The 20,391-nt window shown below is 41.1% G+C and overlaps 2 protein-coding genes across 2 annotated transcripts; one reads left to right on the top strand and one right to left on the bottom strand.

Moving 5' to 3' along the window:
• Positions 1 to 207: 207 nt before the first annotated feature.
• On the bottom strand, positions 208 to 9,862 carry tmem255a (transmembrane protein 255A). Its single transcript, XM_029512724.1, has 10 exons — positions 9,537 to 9,862; positions 5,883 to 6,025; positions 5,105 to 5,167; positions 3,705 to 3,794; positions 3,164 to 3,229; positions 2,908 to 2,993; positions 2,626 to 2,697; positions 2,056 to 2,218; positions 1,772 to 1,918; positions 208 to 1,615 (listed from the first exon to the last, which is right to left on the bottom strand). The coding sequence occupies exons 1-10, from the start codon at positions 9,592 to 9,594 to the stop codon at positions 1,472 to 1,474; spliced, it is 1,032 nt and encodes a 343-aa protein (XP_029368584.1). The 5' UTR covers positions 9,595 to 9,862; the 3' UTR covers positions 208 to 1,471.
• A 1,905-nt stretch (positions 9,863 to 11,767) lies between these two features.
• Positions 11,768 to 17,324, top strand: atp1b4 (ATPase Na+/K+ transporting subunit beta 4). The gene is made up of 9 exons (XM_029512864.1): positions 11,768 to 11,898; positions 12,070 to 12,138; positions 12,757 to 12,973; positions 14,586 to 14,714; positions 14,843 to 14,947; positions 15,292 to 15,491; positions 16,000 to 16,056; positions 16,162 to 16,254; positions 16,345 to 17,324. Exons 2-9 carry the CDS (start codon positions 12,073 to 12,075, stop codon positions 16,504 to 16,506), a joined length of 1,029 nt encoding a protein of 342 aa, XP_029368724.1. The 5' UTR covers positions 11,768 to 11,898; positions 12,070 to 12,072; the 3' UTR covers positions 16,507 to 17,324.
• Positions 17,325 to 20,391: the final 3,067 nt, after the last annotated feature.

Here is a 20,391-nt window from a genome sequence, read left to right as displayed (position 1 = left end):
CCTGATGGGAACAAACGATGAGAGCTGCTGAGACATTTTGTACCAAATCAACAGAAGTGAACTAATGGTGGCGCCAAGGCCACAAGGTTTCTTCGTCATCCTCTGAGGACCATGAATGTCTGGCCATAATTCTATGGCAACTCATCTAATAGCTGCTGAAATATTGCACCTAAAAGGTGAAGCGGAAAGGAAATGCACCATTTTGAGTTTCACAACAGTGTTTAATGGCAAGACAAAAAAAAGGAACTGACGTTATCAGCCCCTGAGAATGTTTAAATTATAAAAAGCAGTGATCAAAGCTGACAGAGACTGGTTTCATGTACATGGAGGAAGTTTACACTTCTGCCAACACGTCTTCATGATTTCCCATCTCATGTCAGTGAATCCAGCACTGACTGTTCATGCTTAGTCTAATCAATGATTATTCCCGACAAACACAGCACATTTCAGCATGTAAATGTGGCTCTGGAGCTACTTAGAAAAAGAATGAGGCATACACGAGTTCCAGCTTCGCAGCTTTTAGTGAAAAATACAATAATTGGGGTTCAGAGTGTCATTTTTAACTATTTCCTCAAGAAGTGCTTTGGGTAGTATATATTTTCTTCATTAACACTGTTCCGCAAAAATCACCAAACATTGATCAGAATATTTAACATAAAGCAAACAACTGATAAATAGATACCATGATCTGTTTGCAAACCTTAAGCTTGACTCGGCTAAAAGAGCTCCAGTTTTTCTTACTGCTGTACATTTATTATTAGCATGTAATAGCTCCATAACTACTAACCTTGCCTTACAAATTGTACACTGATGCAACTAACTGCTGAACAAACCGCGACTTAGGCCTTAATTCTAATCTATCAGATCTGGATTTGGGAAGGACGCCAAAGCTTTCATGTAACTCTGCATTGATTTTGTGTGAAGGCTGGAGCTGTACTAGTCGTCCTCACAGTGCACACAGTGAGGATGGTGTCGCCAGCACCACACGGAGCGGTAAGCATCTACACAATGTACTCAAGTTAGGTGAATGGAAAGCGTGAGCTAGCTGGAGGAGATTTTTCTGACTTTGTACAGAATACATCCAGTGACAGTGCTGCACCACTGTCTGTCTGTTTGCATTAAGGCAGATAGATGTGTAAACAGTCCTGGCTTTGAACTAGTTGGCTCTCTTGATGTGCATGTGCACACAAAAACACACACACACACACAAACACACACACGCAGATTCACGCGCACAGTGTAGGCCAGAGTGTGAGTAGCACCGTGGGAGACAATCAGGGGCTCCCTTGTGTTGGGCTGAACTCAAAGTTAGTGTACTCTGTGGCCATCTGCTGCCTCACCGCCTTCCCTTTAGCGTCGTTCTGAAGGATTTTGAGGAAAAGCCCAGAGGCGTTGTGCACTCAAACCACTCATTCAGCATCTAACAACAAGCAGGTAGCGCCTGAGGTATTTTCTTTTGCTCAAAGCCATCTTACGGGCTGTATGGTGGCGGTTTCTCATCAGGGTGGCTGTGAGGAGGGGAGTAGCGTGGAGGGACTATAGTGGGCCACAGGTGGCTGGCTCCAGACTGGGAGTCATCCGACAGGCCAGAGGAATCAGGTAACATGTAGGAGCCCTGCAGGAAAGACTGATTAGAACTGCATTTTAAGAAATATTTGGTTTCAGAATAACACTTTTTTTTTCCCGCAGAGGACAAAAAAAAACTGATAAAACTGTGACAGATGAAAGACAGAACTAATTCTCAGGCTGAGCATGTCAGGCAGCACTGTACCTGCAGGTCGTAGGCAGTGTACGGCGGCAGGCAGGGGGCAGTGTTGTAATAAGAATTGAGAGACGCGGTGGGTGGAGGAGGCTCTGAGGGGACAGGAGCTGCAATGCCCTCTGGCTCAGATGAACTTTCTGAGGCGGGAGCGGGAGTCTGACAAGTAAGCATAATGCAGAATCTATCAACACCCGATACAACATAAAACTAGTTGATCTACTAATTGATAAATATACATGATTACATCAATTGGTGGGCTTTATTGGTGAATATTTATAATTCACTTGACGTACCATGTCTTTAAAACCTCCCAGCACTGCGGCGGTGATGATTCCCAGGAAGAGGGCCACAATGTTGAGGATGGTAGCAGACCATAGCAGGTGATAAAGGTGCACCACGTCCTGGCAGCTCTTCACATCTGTATATTCATGGTAGCCTCCAATCACCTCGACACGGCTAGCCCAGTGGGTGGAGAAGAGAGGGAAACAGCCTACGGTCAAGCCACAAACGTCACTGACAGGGTTTGAAAGGCAGCTACATGAGGCACCACATCAGGCTCTGAGCATTTGTATTTGGGACATAGTGAAAGGCAGAAGACATGTTTTGATTAATGGGTGTAAAGTTCAGATTGCCTCAGCCTCAATCTGAAAGGAGAACCCTTTGTAGAGATGCTCCTACAGAGTTGGGGAACACAGATGAAAACATGGATAAATGCTGGGTCAGACTGAGACTTGGACATGCAGAGGAAATTACACCCTGAGAACACATTTCTATCATGGGCTATGTCAAGAACACTTAAAAAAAAAAAAAAAAAACAAGTTGACAATGAATGTCTATTATGGGTCTAGAAAAGAGGGACCTACTTCCAAATCATGGATGATTTCCTAAACTTTTTCAAAACATCTTTATTCTGAAGTCCCATAAGAGGATGTTCTCTGAAACAAAGGTTAAAAGAAAAGAAACATTCTTGTTCTAATACAATCAACACTGCAGTAAAAAAAGAAATAAATAAATAAAATTAATTCTCCAACAAAAACGGCACAACAGTACACATCAAAAATCCAAACAATCAAGGCAACACAGCCAAAGCCAATAGCCACTGACTCAGAGGTTCTGCCGGGGGCTTGATCACTCAGCATACTCACTTCCCACAGTTGTAGAGGTCGCAGCAGTAGCAAGTGTTGCTCTTCACACGTAAATTACAGGATGAGCGTGACGTCTGACAGGGCACCTGCATGTCAAAAAGAGTTTAGTTCCTTCACTTTGGGTCCACTGCTGTCCAAGTCCTTAAACAACACCCTAATAAACGAATGACAGGCACGGAGCGTAGGTCCACAAAATACAGTGAGGAAGAAGTCGTCTGATGTCTGTGAACGTGAGGAGATAAGATGCGTTGCTTACATCACGGTCAGATGCTGTCTCGCTGGAGTGATACTCACAACGGCCAGCATACAGAGGCCTCAGGTCCTGCAGGGAAATGAACTTCAGTTGTATATATTGCTGCACGATTTTTCTATTTTACAGTTTGCAGAATACGAAAGAAAAAACTGAGGAGGGAAATGTCCATGTTCCATTTCTCTCACACCGCCAGCAAATTAAAATCCGCTGATAGTGTTGACCGCTGTCTTCGCCCAGCCCTACCTTATTTTCTATAATTGCTTTAAGAGTGCATTTCTTTCCTTCTTTTCTTTTGTACTTTGCATCATGGGGAATAACCTACTCCTACGACTAACTGAGAAGGGAGTGGCAGCTGTTGCAGCCTGCCATATTGCCCTTGCAGATGGTGATACATTCGACTATATTTGTAGTGCAGACAGAGTATAATAAGCTACAGTGGGGATGGCATTGATTAATAAACTTGTAATAGGTTGGAGCCTAAGTGTTATCTATATCCATAATTTATTAGTTTAGTTTAATAAGTAGATGCTTCAGTGATACTTACAATGTGTCTCGCAGCAAATACTCCATCAACAATAGCACAGCAGAAGGCCGCCACCACTCCGAAACTGATGAAGACAATAGATGCCACTAACTGAAAACAGAGGAGCATCAGTTTTGCCATAAAAGCATAATTAGTCTTGGATGAAATTAAAAACTAAAAGTCAACATTCAGTATTTTCATGATTATTTTTACTGCTTCCTCTCACTACTCATGCACTGAGATATATTTACAACACTAATATGTATCATGAGCTCTCTGTTTGATGATGAGTGAGGAAGGACAGCTTGTATTCACTTGCAAATCACCCCACCCAGTTTGCAGCCTCTCCAGCTCACAGGGGTGAAGCAATGCAGCAGATTCAAACGTGAGTAATGAGTTACACAACAGGACAGCTGGCAACAGAAAACATCCTGACTTGGTTCCCAAAGACACATATTTCAACTCTGACAGATTTACTTTAAGTTGGGTAGGTATCATTTACTCTGAACGACATCGTCTTCAATCAAAACCGAGCAAAATTTTGAAGTTACACTTTTGACGTTGACTTCCAGCCATCACAATTTCCTAAAGATTGATTGAGGGTGTCCCATCGTCACCTGCAGGCTCATATTTGTTTTCTGGAAAATGCACAGCACCGTTTGCGTCAAGATGAATATAAAATAATTATCTTTTCTACGTTTTGAGATCACATAACAAACTAAAACCGTCCACTCACGTTTGAAGTTAGTCTGCTTTTTCTTGTATGTTTTCTGCAGAGGCTCTATCTATAATATATTTTTGTATTTATTCATTTACACACATCTGTATATTTAAAACAAACAAAAAGGAGACTGATTTATTAAGTGGTTGATAGCTGAATACATTTTCTACCGATTTTAGAATTTCAGTTCTCCTGACATTACAATGACACAAAAATCAAGTACCTCTATTACCCACTATCACAAATCAAAACAAAACTTTCACTTTTTTTTTTCTTTGGTAAAGTGCTGCAATGTGCCATAGCTCGTCCCTTGTGCTACACACTCTTTGCGAATCCATGTCTCTAACTACTGCTGCATTATAGGAAAAGGTGTCACGATACCAACTCACATTTCAGCCCTGACAGTCCTGCCTAGTACCTCCCACCTGCTTCTCTCATCTGCAGTTTCCTTCTTCACATTCCAGTGTGGACATCCGCCCTTTTCCACTTGCACCCTACTTCTATTTCTGGCTGTATCTCCCTTGAAGCCAAGGATACATGCTCTGATACACGTTAACCTCAGCAGCAGTCTGGGCCGGGACTGTTGCTCATATTTTCACTTTAAGAGCACAATCAATCTGTGTTCTGTGACTGTACAGACACGGAGACAAAGAGCAATGAAAATGATCTCAATGCACAGCAGTAATATAAATCCTCTTACCATCTGCCTCTTGTTCTCTATCAAATGAGCACCAATTATTCCCAGAAAAGAGCCGAAGCCCAGCTGAGGAGAGAGAAAATTGCTTTTAGAGCATTTATCGAATTGACTAAGCTTTGATTTCATAGCTTCATTGCTAGATAAATCCAGACTTAAGTGTTGCTATCATCTCTAGGGAAGTATTTCAGCATCCTTACAATATTATTAGCTATTTACTTTTATAGATAAGTAGAATGCATTGACGATTTGTTATTTTTTTAATCTTTATTTTTAATTTCCATCCATCTATCCATTATATGTGAGGCGCTGGATCCAGTCCCAGCTGGACGCAGGTCTATCGATACACAGAGACAAACAGCTATTCATGCTCACTTATATAGGCAATATAGAGTCTATTTATACTTTGCATTATATAATAACAATGATCTGAACTATTCATCGTATTTATTTGAGGTTAAAGTTGTAAGGCACAAACCTACATTGGCTGCTTTCCTGGTAGCTTTTAATGTGAGCCAGAATGTTAAAAGCTTAGTGGCGTGGGGAAAACAAATTTATGGACTGAGATACCTCACTCAGCTTCTAATGACAGTGATGCTGAATAATGAATGTGGGGAAAATTCACCCCTAAGAGACCTTCTGTAATTACGTTCATCAGACTCCAAGAGCAAGAAGAGCTTGCTGGAAACACTCACACATCACTCACACATCACTTATAACGATGCCTGACAGACAACAGGTCTGCTGCAGTCGCTGCTACATGTAAGTGTGAATGTGCACTCACAATGACTCCTGGGTAGTAACCGCCCACTGTGATGTTCTGCGTCCTGGTAGTTGCTGCGAGACCAAAGATGAGGATGAGCACCGATACAATAAGCAGCATTACTGTCACAATTATTGATTTCCTCTTCCTCCTTTTAAAGGAACCTATAAAAGAGAAGATTAGCGAATGTTAGAGTTTGCTTCATTTTAAGCTCATATGATCTGAACACTGTTCTCTATTGGAAGTATTGGGATTAATACCTATTTATTTTTATAATTTTTATTATTATTATTATTATTGTTATTATTAGTAGTATATTCAGGCTCTGAGTTTCTGTCGATTCTAAAATGAATAAATAAATAAATAAATACATTAAAGTGTCAAGTCTCACCTTTAATGTGAGGAACTCTACAATAATTGATTAGAAGATAGAGCTTTTAACGGATAGGTAAGGTTTCATAAGTAATTGGGCGAAATGTGCAGCTTTGTGTTGTTTCAACATTAATTCATCCACAAAAAAAGCTCACAGGTTGACTAAGAGTTTAAGAGTTGCCTTTTAGACTGAAGTGAAGACACTTGTATGGTCAGTAATGAGCTGACCAGACAAGTGAGGAAGATGATACAGAGGCTGGAAAATTTTTTATCAGTTTTCACTTTAAGTTAAATTGGTTAACAAACACACACACACACACACAGTAGCCTGTAAAGCAGTAAGTGGTGATGCAACCTCACTTGTTCTGAAAACCCGCAGGACATAAGGGTGTATTGTTCCATGCAGGGCGAACTGAACGGTTCGGTATTTTACCGAGTACCGTTGCGTCCGTAAGTTACAGGCACTCATGAGGGCGGATAAAACCTTTTACATCTGACTGTTGCTTCAAGACAGACTTTAACTTCTCATGAAGAAGAAAATAACAGACAACAAACCTGAAGTCAGAAAGAAGCTCAATTTCCTCTGAGAAAATTCCAGAAAGGGCGAATTTTGACTTTCTTTGGCTATTATTTGTACACAGAGGGGGTGAAAATAACCATCATCACAGCATGGCTCAAAAAAAAAAAAAAAAAGTTAGAGTTCAGTTTTTCTTAATTCTTCAGCAAACAAATTAAACAATTTTCTTAACTAACAAATGATTTGGTAAAACTATCTGACTCAATAATTTGCTTTTGTGTTTTGATCTGAAAACGAATGCAAGCAGCAGATTTAAATGTGAAATATTTCGATACGTTGAAGGTTTTTCTCTTGATCTGTTACAAATTGTTTAGGTATTTCCTGGTGGCCTATTGCTTTAAGATGTTCATCCCATAAACATAAGAAAAAGTGTTCTGCACCTACAATTAGTAATTTGTCTTTAATAACTGTACTAAGAATTTGAAAAAAGTATCACTTTTATCCCATTATATGAAAATATATTCAGCAAAGTACTATGTATGACATTGCAGTGTATTCTTCTGGAGTTCCTCCTAATTGGGCCAATTTGGTGATTCATTCCATTGTAAATTAACATTTTTCACACCAACATGTTCACCTTTGTGTGATACATATCGTAACAGTAACTTGTAGCTTTCACTGTTCATCTTCACGGGACACAGGAATTTCTCAGGAGTCAGTTGTTTTTCTCATTAATATGTAAATGTATGCAGTGAGGCACACTGAAGGCTAATCAGCGGACTCCTTCCACTTAGTGTGCCTGTGGAGTAAGTAAGTATGAAGTTTGCAGCTCAGAAGTTAAATGGCCTAAGCATTTTATAAATGGGTTAACATAAATAATTTAATGATATAAGACATAAAATAAAATAAGACAACCATGAGCTAAAAATAAAAAGCACCTTAGAGAGCAGAAGGTTTGATATGTAAGAGCTGAACAGCCTCAGGGGTTATCCCTCTTTTAAACTGCTCAGATTTAAAGCAGAAATCTGTTTTATGTCTGAATCTTTTCTCAGTGTGCGGCTGCTGTATGGCAGCCAGCCCTGGCAATATTTGAGGGCTTTCGATGACATGCACCTTTGAAATTGAAAAGAAGCTGGTTGATTCATTGATGTTTTCTCTATTTCAGAAAAGATTTGTTCAGTTTATTCAAGGAGCTTATTTTAGATAAACAGCCAAGTAGCCTCTGTCCTCTCAATCGGTGGATGAGCGGAGAGTGAAGCCACAGGCAGACACACTTCATCGCTGCTGAATACCGATACTCCAACCAGGAGATCAATAAGAAACAGGGATCTCCTTCTATAGCTCAGGAGGTAAGAGTTCTGGTGTTTGTTACAACACTGAGAAAAGAAATAGCACCACTGTCTGCAAAGTGAAAGACAAAGCCTCAAAAAATAAGGGATTTTGCAGAGCAATAATAATATTGCGATGAGAGAGCATTGTCACTCGGGTTGTGTTTATTTTTAGAATGAAATGTAGCTTTCTTTGTTTTCAAATTACACTTTATTGAAATAATGATTGTGGCTGTGCTGCCTCAGGTATAAATAAAAACCACTACAGATGATATGACCTTCGATTATTTATATGTTATATCATTGCTATTTCTAATGATATAACAGAGATCGGGGGTTTACTGACTGCTAGACAAACTGTACCCAAAAATTATGTTTAATAACTTTTATTAAAGGTATAGAACAACTTATGGTAACGTATGCAAAATAAAGAAAAAAGTAAATCAATCACAGTCATCCAAAGAACAACAACGGTCAACAAAAAATACAGCGTCCCCTGCAGCGACCCCACACATGATTAAAATAACTAGATGTCACCACCCATTTCCTGGTGACCTACTTCCTGTGATTGAAAACAAATAAACACAACATATAACCCAACTTTCATTTACCATCATAAAATCAGTTCATCTACAGGATGAATAATACAATGGATTGATTGCCAATAATAAAAATAACAAACAACCCAAATTTGTTTACATTTTACAGCTAATGTTACAGCCTGAGGATGAACCAGAGGAAGTCTTTGTGACATTTGTGATTGTTTAGATCGGCAGTGAAAGCCTCTTCAGTGCTGTAAGTCTAGAGGTCCCACTATCATTGATGATCCCACTTTTTGTGCCACAGTCACAAAGCTGTCGACTTCTCTGAGCTCTTCCAGAGAGACAACAACCATTCCTCTACAAATATCTGGTCCCGCTTCAAGCTGCAGTAACATGCACAGAAGGAGCATTCCCTTAAAGTGAACCTTTTATTTGATTCATGATATTGGTGCTAAGCAGACGAGCATCCTGCCAAAATTAAAAAAAAAAAAAAAAAATCTGGTTCTGCTGGTCAACAGAACCAAACATCCAGGCAGCCGCACGGAGCCGCACCTGCAGTGACGCGTTGCGGCCTGAGACACACACACACACACACACACACACACACACACACTCACATATACATACACACACACACACACACACACACTCACATATACATACACACACACACACACACACACACACACACACACACACACACACACACACACACACACACACACGATCCAGTGATTCCAGTGCTTTTATCTGCTTTTGTCAAATCCATAGGGGGGAAAAAAGGGCTCATCATGTTTTCACCGAAGACAGATAGGAAATAACAATGATGCTAAATATTCACCTTCCCGAGCACACGACCACCGTAAGAACCGGTGAAGCCTGCTGCAGACACACCGCTGACCTTGCACACACCTACCCATGCTGATCTCTGACAGGGTCAGCCCGCTGGACTGCAGGCTCTGGGCTGGAGGCATGCTGGCTGCAGGCTGTTTCACGTAGTCCACCTCACGATCCTCTTGAAAAAAAAAAAATAAAATAAAATAAAAAAAATAAAATAAAATAAATAAATGTATGAAAATCTGTCACGACTAAATGTTGTGCGTTGTGTGTCTGGGAGCGAAACGTTGACAATCCGGAGCTAATGCAGACGATGCGTTCACTTGCTGAGACATTCTCCGACAGCAGCGCTCCGTCCCCGCTAAAACCCGAGCCGGTGTGGTTTACATCCCCGACATTGTTGCCGTGTTCTTCGGTGTCTGTCCGCGGAAAGTGTCGGTGTCTGACGGCGGGTCTCAGCTGCAGCTGCGGCTGTGTGCGCATGTCACAAACGGCGGCAGGAAAACGACCAGTTTTATCACAGTTAGCGAATTATTTATATTCCGGACGTCAGTCAACGCGTGTTTTCACCGACACGTCCCTCAAGTCTCTGTCGGCAATTAGTCGTTTTTTTTTTTTAATTGACATGTTTTTATTTAGATCTACTGATAAAGTGATAGTTTAAATCATCTGTGTCAGCTACCATCTCTGTGGATAACACCTAAAATACATTACAATAGACAAATCTTCCGCCATTTTTAGGATAATTAGCTGGTTTAATCTTTTACAAAATGGACTACAAGCTCCACATAGGAAAGAAAAAAAAAGGGGGCTGTGATTTCAAACAAATCCTGTGTCGTGTCTGCTGTGTGGCTATTTCATAACAAACATTTTACAAGAAACGTTATATAAATGAAATAAGATGATGAATTAGCGCCTTAATCGAGGAAAGTAACGAAAACAGATGAGTGAATCCATTTAGTACTGAAAGCAGCCGCCCAAGTTTTGAGTGACAGTGTGCTTTAGAGCCAAAGCTGTTAGAATAAAGCTGATTTTGGGGATATTTCTGAAAAACCGACCTTCTTCGCTGCACTGAAGTTAAAGTTGTGAACGTCGAGCGCCGCCAACCGGTGACAGGACGGCGGTGCGTTCATGAGCTGTCGGACAACCGGGCAGCAGCAGCAGCAACGTGATTCAACCACACCACATATGTTGCCTTCATCGGCCCGACATCAGGTTTGGAATACATAAGGCGAGTTTTTGTTTTGTTTTGTTGTTGTTGTTTTTTTTCCTCCTTGTGCCAAAAAAGTAGAGACACATGATGAAACGTGCCTTTTTGCTGATAGTCCCACTATCACTATGAAGAGCTGAATTAAAATAAATTAAAGTAGATATGTCCTTGGCTACAATAGATTTATATCCTGGGAATTAATAACTACATATACACACAATGGCCTCATGGAGGGACTAATACAGGTCTTTAACACCCAGAAAGCTGCAAAAGTAGTCGTAAATCATGACTCTGCATGGGCATGTGCAGGAGATAAAGGCCCTCCATCAGAAGACTTTTCCTATGAAATGTTCTGGTCTCTCCAATGTCTTTAGGTCGTGAGAAGAATCATAGATTTTTTTATTTTTTATTTTTTTTTTACCCATACATACGCACACACAAACAAAATGCACGTAATTGCCGCGCAAATCTCAATGAACAGATTTTTTTCCATGACGCAATTTCTCTTTTCATGCAAAAAGAAGAAGGGGAAAAAGCCCCCCCCCCCCCCCCCCCCCTCCAGATGCCCCCCTCTCACTTTTACATGGGGTAACAGAGCGTTACGTGACCGGAGTGCAGATGGCATCAAGATGAAAACCAGAACTACTTGAACTTCTGCAGCGGAGACTTTATGGTAAGTTGCCGCTGCAAGAGTCAGTGGGGGGTCTGGCCCCAGCAGCAGGTTTAGTATGCATGCATGTACGGGGTCAAGAACGATTGAATGATGTTTCATTTATGATGCCTTTGTTCCATGCTAAATGAAAGTTCAACCAATAAAACAACCAATCGAAGTTTTGGGAAAGAAAGCAGATTGCTTCCTGCAGTGATTGACAGCAGTGTCTTGTCCTGAGATAAGCTATAAATATTGTATTCAAGCTTTCAAGTCAGCCTCGGTTCAGTTTAGCAGACAATGGCGGATGCTGTGCGTGCACAGAATGTACTTCTGTGATCCATGAAGCTGCCAAAACGTCTCTGGGACCAGCAAGAAAAAAAGCACTTTGTATCCCACCCCCAGTTTCTGTCTACCGTTCATTCACTACGATGCGCGCCTAGTTGAAGGAGGCTCTCCGCACACCTAAAACTTTCTAATGAAATCCCCAAACAGTTTTTGACAAACATTTTTTTTTCTCTAGGGGTCAAGAGGTTTTTTCGACATATTAATCTTCGTCTTTTACTGACAAGAAAACTTAAGGTATGTCATTGAAATCCTATTTGTTGCAATAATAATTTTTAGTTGTTTTGCTCTTTTTTTTTTTCTCCGTAGAAATTGAATGCATTAGAAAGCTTGGCATCGTTTTAAGAAGCATTGAGATTGTCACCAGAGATGTGGTGGATTTAACAAGTACCTTTTCTTTCTGGGAAGAACATGGAGCCCAGTTCCACAGAGGGAGGAGCTGAAGAGACGCTCCTTAAAAATCATCCATCAAGTCCTGTAAGTGCTGACATTAAACAGAAGTCTTAATTTTCTAATTGCTTTAATCACTGAAGCAGGCTAAGGCTTTTTCTCCATTGGTAACATTATCAGTAACTCATTAACCAAGAGGTTTCATTGGCACAAAACTCAAATCTCATCATGGATATTTAAACATTTAAGAGAAGATTTTTTTAAAGGTCAAGCTTTGACAAATTATGTGACTTTCTCGGTGACACTCACGAGTGTCCTGTTGCTCCTTTGGGATCTGTGTGTCCTGGCCTGCGGATGCTGTGAGTCAGTGAGTAACATCTGGCTGTCAGAGTCACCCTCCAGCTCTGCTGTCTGCAGCTGCTGCTCCAAGCAGGAGGGTCCACTCAGAGGAGGTCAGCTCTCCCAATGGGTGCCCGAAAGGTCACCAGCGGGTTTATAATTTGCAGAAACAGGGGACAGGACCGTCAGTGTGATGTCCATTAATATGCAGTGCACTCTCTGGCAGTTTATATTATCGGTCATACTCGGATCAGAAGGCATGCCATTTTTTTCCTGCAGTGACTCGAAAAGATAATAGGCTGACTGCAGAACTTAGCAGTTGAGAATATGTGTGGTGAGGGCTTTTTCTCTTCTTCTTTTCACCAGCCTCACAAAGTGATACTCAAACATGGCCAAGAGCTGGAGGAAGAGCAGGAGGAGTTGGCTGAGCACCAGCCTCTAGAGCAGGAAGACCTGAACTTTGAGCGATGGAAGCGCAGGCCGATACCCAAGAGGACACTCCACCAGAAAATAGATGATTTGAAGAAATACCTGTGGAATGCAGAGACCAACGAATTCATGGGCCGCTCTGGAAAGAGCTGGAGTGAGTTGATGAACAAACAGAGGTTCTGTGTTGTTGGGGTGGACAGAGGGACATTTGGATGAATGTAAAAATACTCTCTTTATTACTGCATGTGTCACATGATTACAGATGTAAAGCCAAGTGCACTTTAGTTACTTTTTTTAAAAAAACGCCTAAGAGCAGAGAGTGTGTTTGAATGTCTTCAAAAGATATTTTTAAGAATTAGAAACGTTTCTCCAGTCCAGTGAATCTGCTCACTGTGCTGTGAGTGTGTGTGTCTCCATGCTCAATGTTTACATAGGTGCATGGACAATTCAGAGTGTCCTGACAAAAACAGACTGCCTGGGGACGTGTCCACAGCAGGAGCGCACTGTTCTGGTCCTCGCATTGGCCAGAAATCACATTCCTCTACATCTTACCATGCTCTCCAGAGTCCCTTTCCCAAAGCTTTGGCGACCTCATAGCTGAACTTAACATGCTTATGGCCCCTCTGTTGCGGTTGAACACGTAGAGATGCTCACGTCTCTTTTCTCCATAGAGCTCACTGCCAAAATTGAGCTTTGTTACTTTTTTGGCAGCGGTGACAGACTGGATGAGTTTGTTGAGTCAGTGATGATGGCGCAGCTTCTTGGAGTTTCAGGGTAATTGCTGTTTGACGCTGTTGAGCCCCCTCCCATATTTTCATTGAGCACAAATAGTAAACATGAGCCAACTGAGTGTCGAGAATATCCAACGAAAGTGTGTGTTAATTGTGTAAACTGGATCCCAGGCAGAGCTAAGAGCTCGTTTCAGCTACATAACCCGTGCATGCACACTTGTGGAGGAGTGGGGGCCCATGTGTCTGCAGAAGAAAGGCCCTAAGTTGAAGTCTGTGCTATGTGTCCTGTGAGACAAGTGTGTAAGCAGGGACACAATACCAGAGTGGGGTGATTGGGGCTCCTTGGAGCTGGCCAGGCCTCTATGGCTGCAAAAGACCTTCACTACGATGGCAACCGGAGGTTCACTGTGTTCCTGAGTGAAAGGACAGCTGGGAGAATTCTCACTGAGCTGAAACAGAAAGGCCTTTGTGGCTCCGGGGACGCAAGGCTGGCTGCAGCAAGTCTCCTGTGAAATTGTCTGCACAGCAAAAGCCATTTAATTTAGGGCACGTTTAGCTCGATTGGTTGCTATCGGATTGTTAATTGAAAATTAGAGAACAATTCCAGTTCTCAGGGTTTATTTATTACAGATTTTCTGAAATCACCACAGCGCAATGAATGTAATATGAAAATTTTGAGTTATTTGTCAATCATGGAGGGGGGGCTGCTGTGTGTAAACAAATCAGTGACCATCCTGATCAAGGACAATAAGGGAAAAACTGGATATCCCCCAAGGCTTCTGGTGGTCCTCTCTGAAAGAAGAACAAGTTAAACTCTCTCCCTCTTGCATGACACAATTAGGACTTTCTCACCATTAATATTATATTATATTCCCTCATATTCCCAATAAGGGAAGTGTACGCAGACCAAACAAAAAATTATTGAATTTTTTTGGCTCATATTTTCTCGTAATTGATTAGTTGATGTGTAGCCTGTTATGTAAGCTAGCATCAGTAATATTCACTCCAATATGTCCTTTCTCGTCCCTCTTTTAGGCCTCATCCTTCTCTTCTACGCTGCACTTTATATGTTTCTTGCAGCCATGTTTGGTGGCTGTATTTTTTGCCTCATGTGGTCTATTAGTCCCTACCATCCAACCTTAAATGACAGAGTGATACCACCAGGTAAATAATCCCAAACTCAAAATACTCCTCTGTCACTTTCCTCTCATCTCTCTGCTCAATCATCCTTCTGTCTGTTGCTTCTACTTGAGTCTCGGCACAGTTGACTGTCTCTGGGTCTCCACTGGCAGGTATGACGATGGCCCCACACCTAGAAGGCCATGACATCGCCTTTAACGCCTCTGACCGCAAATCCTGGAGGAAGTACACCAGGTCTATGGATGAGTATCTGCGATGTGAGTCTGTGTGGGATCATGTTAAAGCAGGGAGGTCTGATGGGGTTGTTGAGTTTGTTTCAAATGAAGTGGGCATGCAATGAGTTAATCCTCATCTTAATTACCTTTGTCCTCTATTTCCATTTGGATGTTGCAGGGCATGCTGGGAAAGGAAACCTCTTTGTGGGCAGAGTGCAGCCATTCAATAGCATTTTTTTTTCACACCCCGCTTTTGTCAAGCTTCCTTAATCAGAGGCCTGAGTCTGGCATGGCATTGCTGTTGCAAAGGTTTATTTATTCCCTCCTCTCTCATTCTCCCTCCCTGCCTTCCTCTCTGCCACTTTCTCCCTGATCCTCATTTTCAGCATATAATGATGGCGCTCAGGAGAGGAAGAATATTCGCTGCACACAGGACAGATACTTCATGCAGGATGACTTGGAAGAAAGTGCAGAGCGGAAAGCGTGTCAGTTTAAGAGGTCTTGGTTGGGGAACTGTTCGGGGATGCAGGACCCCACCTACGGCTATTCTCAGGGAAAGCCATGCATCCTACTTCGAATGAACCGGGTAAGATGATTATCAGTCATCAAATCTTATCAACAACAGGACGCATGAAAAAGTCACATGATGTACGCGAGCCAAAAACATCAGAGGGAACATTAGTCAGCAAGCACACAATGTGTTACTGTGACGCTGAGTCGCACACACTTCTCAGTAAGTGACATCTTGTGGTCACTTCAGAGAAAGGATGAAAATGAGAGGAGCAATTTGTGCACTGCTGTTGTCACGGTTAATATTTCGAATGATGACTCTTGCTAAGTTAGAAAGTTGTTTTGTTTTTCTTTTCTTTCAGAGGAGTTAGAGGTAAACTCTGAAATGTGTTTAAATATTTATATTTGAACAAATGTCCCCGCTGAAAGAGGACTTACCAGGTATTGGCAGACAGACATGCACTGTAGTCCAGTTAGAAGACGGTAACAAAAACATAAAACCAAAACGGGATTTAATACAAAGTTCTGTATCTTTTTTCCTTGTATGCTGACACCTGTCCTACGCTGTGCTTACTTTTCCATAGATTCTTGGTTACTTACCTGGCCAGGGCAAACCAGTAAATGTGACTTGTGGCGTGAAGGTACAGGAGCCGTCAGCACTTTTAACCTGCAATATAATATTAATGGTGAAAAAGTCCTAATTGTGTCATGCAAGAGGGAGAGAGTTTAACTTGTTCTTCTTTCAGAGAGGACCACCAGAAGCCTTGGGGGATATCCAGTTTTTTCCCAAAAGCATTTTTGACCTGAAGTACTACCCATACTATGGGAAGCTCAGACATGTGAGCAGAGTGTCATCACACAGAGACAGTTTTATTCTAAGTCTGAAATAAGCATGCAGGTGCTGATCCCCTGTGTCTTTTGTGTCTCAGGTAAACTACTCTTCACCGGTGGTTGCCGTGCGTTTTGGAGGGGTGCAGTACGACACTCACATTCAGATTCAGTGCAAACTGAATGGAAAGGGAATCACTAATGATTCCCCGACCGACCGCTTCCTGGGCAGTGTGACCTTCTCCTTGGAGGTCGGAGCATAAAGCAAAGACATCGCTGCCAGTAGGATGCTCCTGTGACAATGAGGCTGGAAAATGTTCAAGGAAAACATTGTGCTGAACCATTATTTTCCATGAGATATATAATTTCCCACTCCTCATCTTTCACTTAATTATCCGTGTCTTCTGCTGTGAAAGAAATTCCTCAAGAAGTAGATATTTACTCTTGTGTTTCTGTTGTATCTTTGAACCCTGAGCGTGCTGACTGGCACCCGCACCCACAACAAACAGTGCTGAGCACAGGATGAGTGCATAGAGCGATTTACAATTGAATTCCTGATATTTTGTAATGATTAGCAAGATTAATCAAATTAATTACACTCTGCCCAATAGTTAGCATTTCTGGCTATGCAAATCCAATTATAACTTAAAACATTAATAGACAATTAGAAATACTGTTTTGTCAAGTTAGATTATGGTTTTGTGTGCACATTTTGTGTGACAAAGTGTACTAATTTGTTTTGCATTATATTTTTCAAACATGTATATTGTAAGAATTCAAATGAGTATCATGCAAACACTGAAAGCAGGACTTGTACTGTACTTACACAGTAAAAAGACATAATAAATGACTGCAAATACACTATTAGTATATTTTTGTTGAATAGAGCAGAGTTTATGAAAGTATCACAAGCCACTTCTTGCCTTCTTTTGTAAAAACATTCGCTTTTGAAAATGAAATACTACACAAGACTGATCAATAAAGAACATACTGTACTGCGAAACAGTTTGTGAAAGGTCTGTACGGTTTTAAAAAACTTATCTGTCGTAGTATTAATCCTGCCTGGACAGTGCTACTAAACTTTTACCGTTGTTGTATTTATTCCCATTATAGTTCTGATAATAAATACAATGTTCTGGTATGTACTGCAAGTTTTCTTTTATATGGGACAACTAGCCTTCATCGAATGTGAATTATTTCTGGAAGAAATATTTTTTTTTTTTTTCCCTCAGAAAGTAAAATTTGAAATTCTCCCTAGGATGCCACAAGTCCATCCATCCATCCATCCATCCATCTTCTACTGCTTTTCTGTTTCTGGGTTGCGGGGGTTGCTGGAGCTATTCCCAGCCAACGTTCTGCGAAAGGGGCGGGGTTCACCCTGGACAGGTCGCCAGTGGATGTCTCAAGTGATGTCACTAATTAAATCTTTGTTTCACTTTTTCACCAAATTTTCAACATGATTTTCTAACTGATGTTGCTTCACAAGTCTACGCAAAAATTGCTTTAAATTTATCACCAGTTTTGGCCCCCAATAAGTGTGTTTGAGTTTCTTAGTCGAACATTATAGGTGGCTGTGGGTCTAGCTGTGATTGATTTCTATCCAGAAAAGGTAATGTAAGATGTATATTAACTTTGCTCATGAATATAATCCAATCAAAGAAACTGTAGCCCAAAGACTCAACAGTTAGCAGAAGTGAACCCAAGGTTCTGCTGCTAGTAGGCAGAGGGCTTGCACCCAAACTCAGTAGTCTGCATAACCAACGACGACTCCCGACCTCATCTGGCCTACTAAAAAGAAACATCTTTTGGAAACGAGCGGTTGAGAAAACATGAAACATGCCTTTGTTTGGTGTTGTAAGAATATTACAGCCAGGCTGGTGGTTGTGTAAGTCATAAAACCATCACTGACACTAAATACTTTGCTCTGCAGTTTGCTCATAGATTGTGAAAGTGGACTCGGATTCTAGGTCAGGAAAGAGGCCGATACTGAAAAGCCTTAAACAGTCATTCTACCATCTACCCTGTCCATTAGGGGGCAACTCCCCTGGCTGTAAAAAGACATTTTTATAGAAGGCTGCGGCATGTTTGTACTTCTCACTTGATTTGTTATCTCAGTAAATGTTTTTGGCCTAGTTTCTAGTCTCAAGCACACACTACAGTAGAACATGGTGTAAATTAATTATGGTTCCTATTAGAAGATAATGGGTGACAGAACTGATTGACAGACCTGCTGGAGATCTGGCCCTTGATGCTCCTCAGCTTCACCTTCTCGTTCTAATGTGGTTTGATTCTGGTTTGAAAAAAATTGGGACATCAAAATGGAAAACATATCTTAATAACGGTGGTTCACAAATTTATGGCTGAGGGAAAAGTCTGGAAGCACACGGAGAGTAAAACAAAAGCTTGACTTAGTTACCTGGGTTTAAAGGCTGAATACATGCAAGGATGGTTTAACATTAACAACATTAAAAGTAAAAAAACAAGATGGCTGCCAAGAAACAAACCCTGAGTCGGTGAACAGACCTGCGTTGGGTTGGTCTCTCAACAAACCCTGGCCTCTGTTTGGTCTTTATCCTGTTAACACAAAGAAGTCAACTACCAAGTCCACGAAGGGGAGTCACACTCACAGGTTTTTAAGAATTTTCTAAACAAAAGTTGGAGAAAAGTAAAATTTCTAGATGCTTCATGTGGACAGCACAACAGGGAAACCACGGCCGTTTTACACAACCAGCATAAATTTACAGAAAGATTTCCAGAGCCTGAAACCCCAATTTTGGCTATAATTGTATTTACAAACTCAGCAGCTGTTTACCCTCAGATAGTTCAGTAGGTTCACATTGACCAGTGTGACCTCCAGAACTCCATTTCTGCTGCATGCCGGTGATATCTGGAGTGACAGCGAAGCTACCGTGTAACATTACAGGTTATAAAAAGCATGTTGTTGACCAGAGTCGAATGGGCTGTTTTCCCCCATCGCTGGAGTTAGCTCAGTGTGACTGTTATGTTTAGAACCATCAGCCTTTCACTTCAGGTTTGTCACAAGATACACTTGCGTTCTTGTACTCACAGTAAAAACAAACTGGTGAAAGAATGACAGCGATACAAAACAAGAACGAAATTTATTTAATTTGTTCACTGCTTGAACAAACTCATCATGTCACATTCTTCATCAGATGGTGACAAGCTTCAAGCAGGCAAGTCAGAGGTGCACAAAAAAAAAAAGGCACGAAACTGTTTGGGGGAGTGATCGAATGTAGAAATCTGATGATCATAGAGATGAAATGGTGCAACTTTTAATCATCATCGTCAAACTCCAACTGCTCATGCTGTTAAAGACACCAAACTTATTTTCTGTAGACTGACATAGTTTTTTAAAATTTAAACCAGGTCTGAAACTTGCTAACCAATGGACAAAATCTGTAAATGTGCCACATGCTGAACTTTTAAAATGACAAAGATTAAGATTCAGGAATGACCCTACAATTAATTCACCAAACACTCACATGTAGATGAGAACTTTACATTTTATGAAAACTAAGGTTTTAAACGTAACACACAATTAAAGACAAAGACATGACCTCCAAATTTTCAAAAATGCCTGGTCCCAAAGTATCTGGATAAGTTAGTGTCCCTTTTATAGAGCTACAATTAAGTGACTAAGTGCAAGAGTTTAATTTAGCTGTCAAATCATGTTAAATGGCGTCTAAAGAAACGTGAGAACAGTAGTGTGTGCGATATGGATGACAACAGTGGATCTATTGGCTTGTCCATACATTCACGTCATCAAAAATCAATGTCATTCATTCTATACAAGAGAGTAATTTACACATATACTATTGTACAGCGCAGGATGTGAGAGGGAAAAGCCTCTCTCTGGAGTTTGGGTGGGGTGGCCGCTCACAGCCAGAAATTTAATTTCTAAAACATGCAATCTATAATCAAACAATGCAATATTGATCATAAATGTCTTGGTACTTGATTCAGTCAGTGGCATCAAAGCAAAGGAAAACAGAGGAGGGGTTGCCGGGATCAGTTTTTAACTGGGTACGAGAAATAAGCTCAAGGTTACTCTTAAGGAGCTGCTGCCTCACAGGAAAAGAAAAAAAGCACAACTTTGGGATGCTTCTGATGCACTGACGAGCAGGAAG

The sequence above is a fragment of the Echeneis naucrates genome, chromosome 10 (genome assembly GCF_900963305.1).
Source record: "Echeneis naucrates chromosome 10, fEcheNa1.1, whole genome shotgun sequence".
In the NCBI taxonomy this organism is placed as follows: Eukaryota; Metazoa; Chordata; class Actinopteri; order Carangiformes; family Echeneidae; genus Echeneis; species Echeneis naucrates.
Note: the sequence above shows the minus strand (reverse complement) of the source record. Positions and strands in the feature narration are given on the sequence as shown.

Coding starts and splice junctions, on each gene's coding strand:
- tmem255a (XM_029512724.1), bottom strand. CDS start 9,594: ATGCCTCCAGCCCAGAGCCTGCAGTCCAGCGGGCTGACCCTGTCAGAG. Junction 1,919..2,055: donor TGGGAGGTTTTAAAGACATG/GTACGTCAAGTG, acceptor CTTACTTGTCAG/ACTCCCGCTCCCGCCTCAGA. Junction 1,616..1,771: donor ACACTGCCTACGACCTGCAG/GTACAGTGCTGC, acceptor TCTTTCCTGCAG/GGCTCCTACATGTTACCTGA.
- atp1b4 (XM_029512864.1), top strand. CDS start 12,073: ATGGAGCCCAGTTCCACAGAGGGAGGAGCTGAAGAGACGCTCCTTAAA. Junction 12,139..12,756: donor AAAATCATCCATCAAGTCCT/GTAAGTGCTGAC, acceptor TCTTTTCACCAG/CCTCACAAAGTGATACTCAA. Junction 14,715..14,842: donor TGACAGAGTGATACCACCAG/GTAAATAATCCC, acceptor CTCCACTGGCAG/GTATGACGATGGCCCCACAC.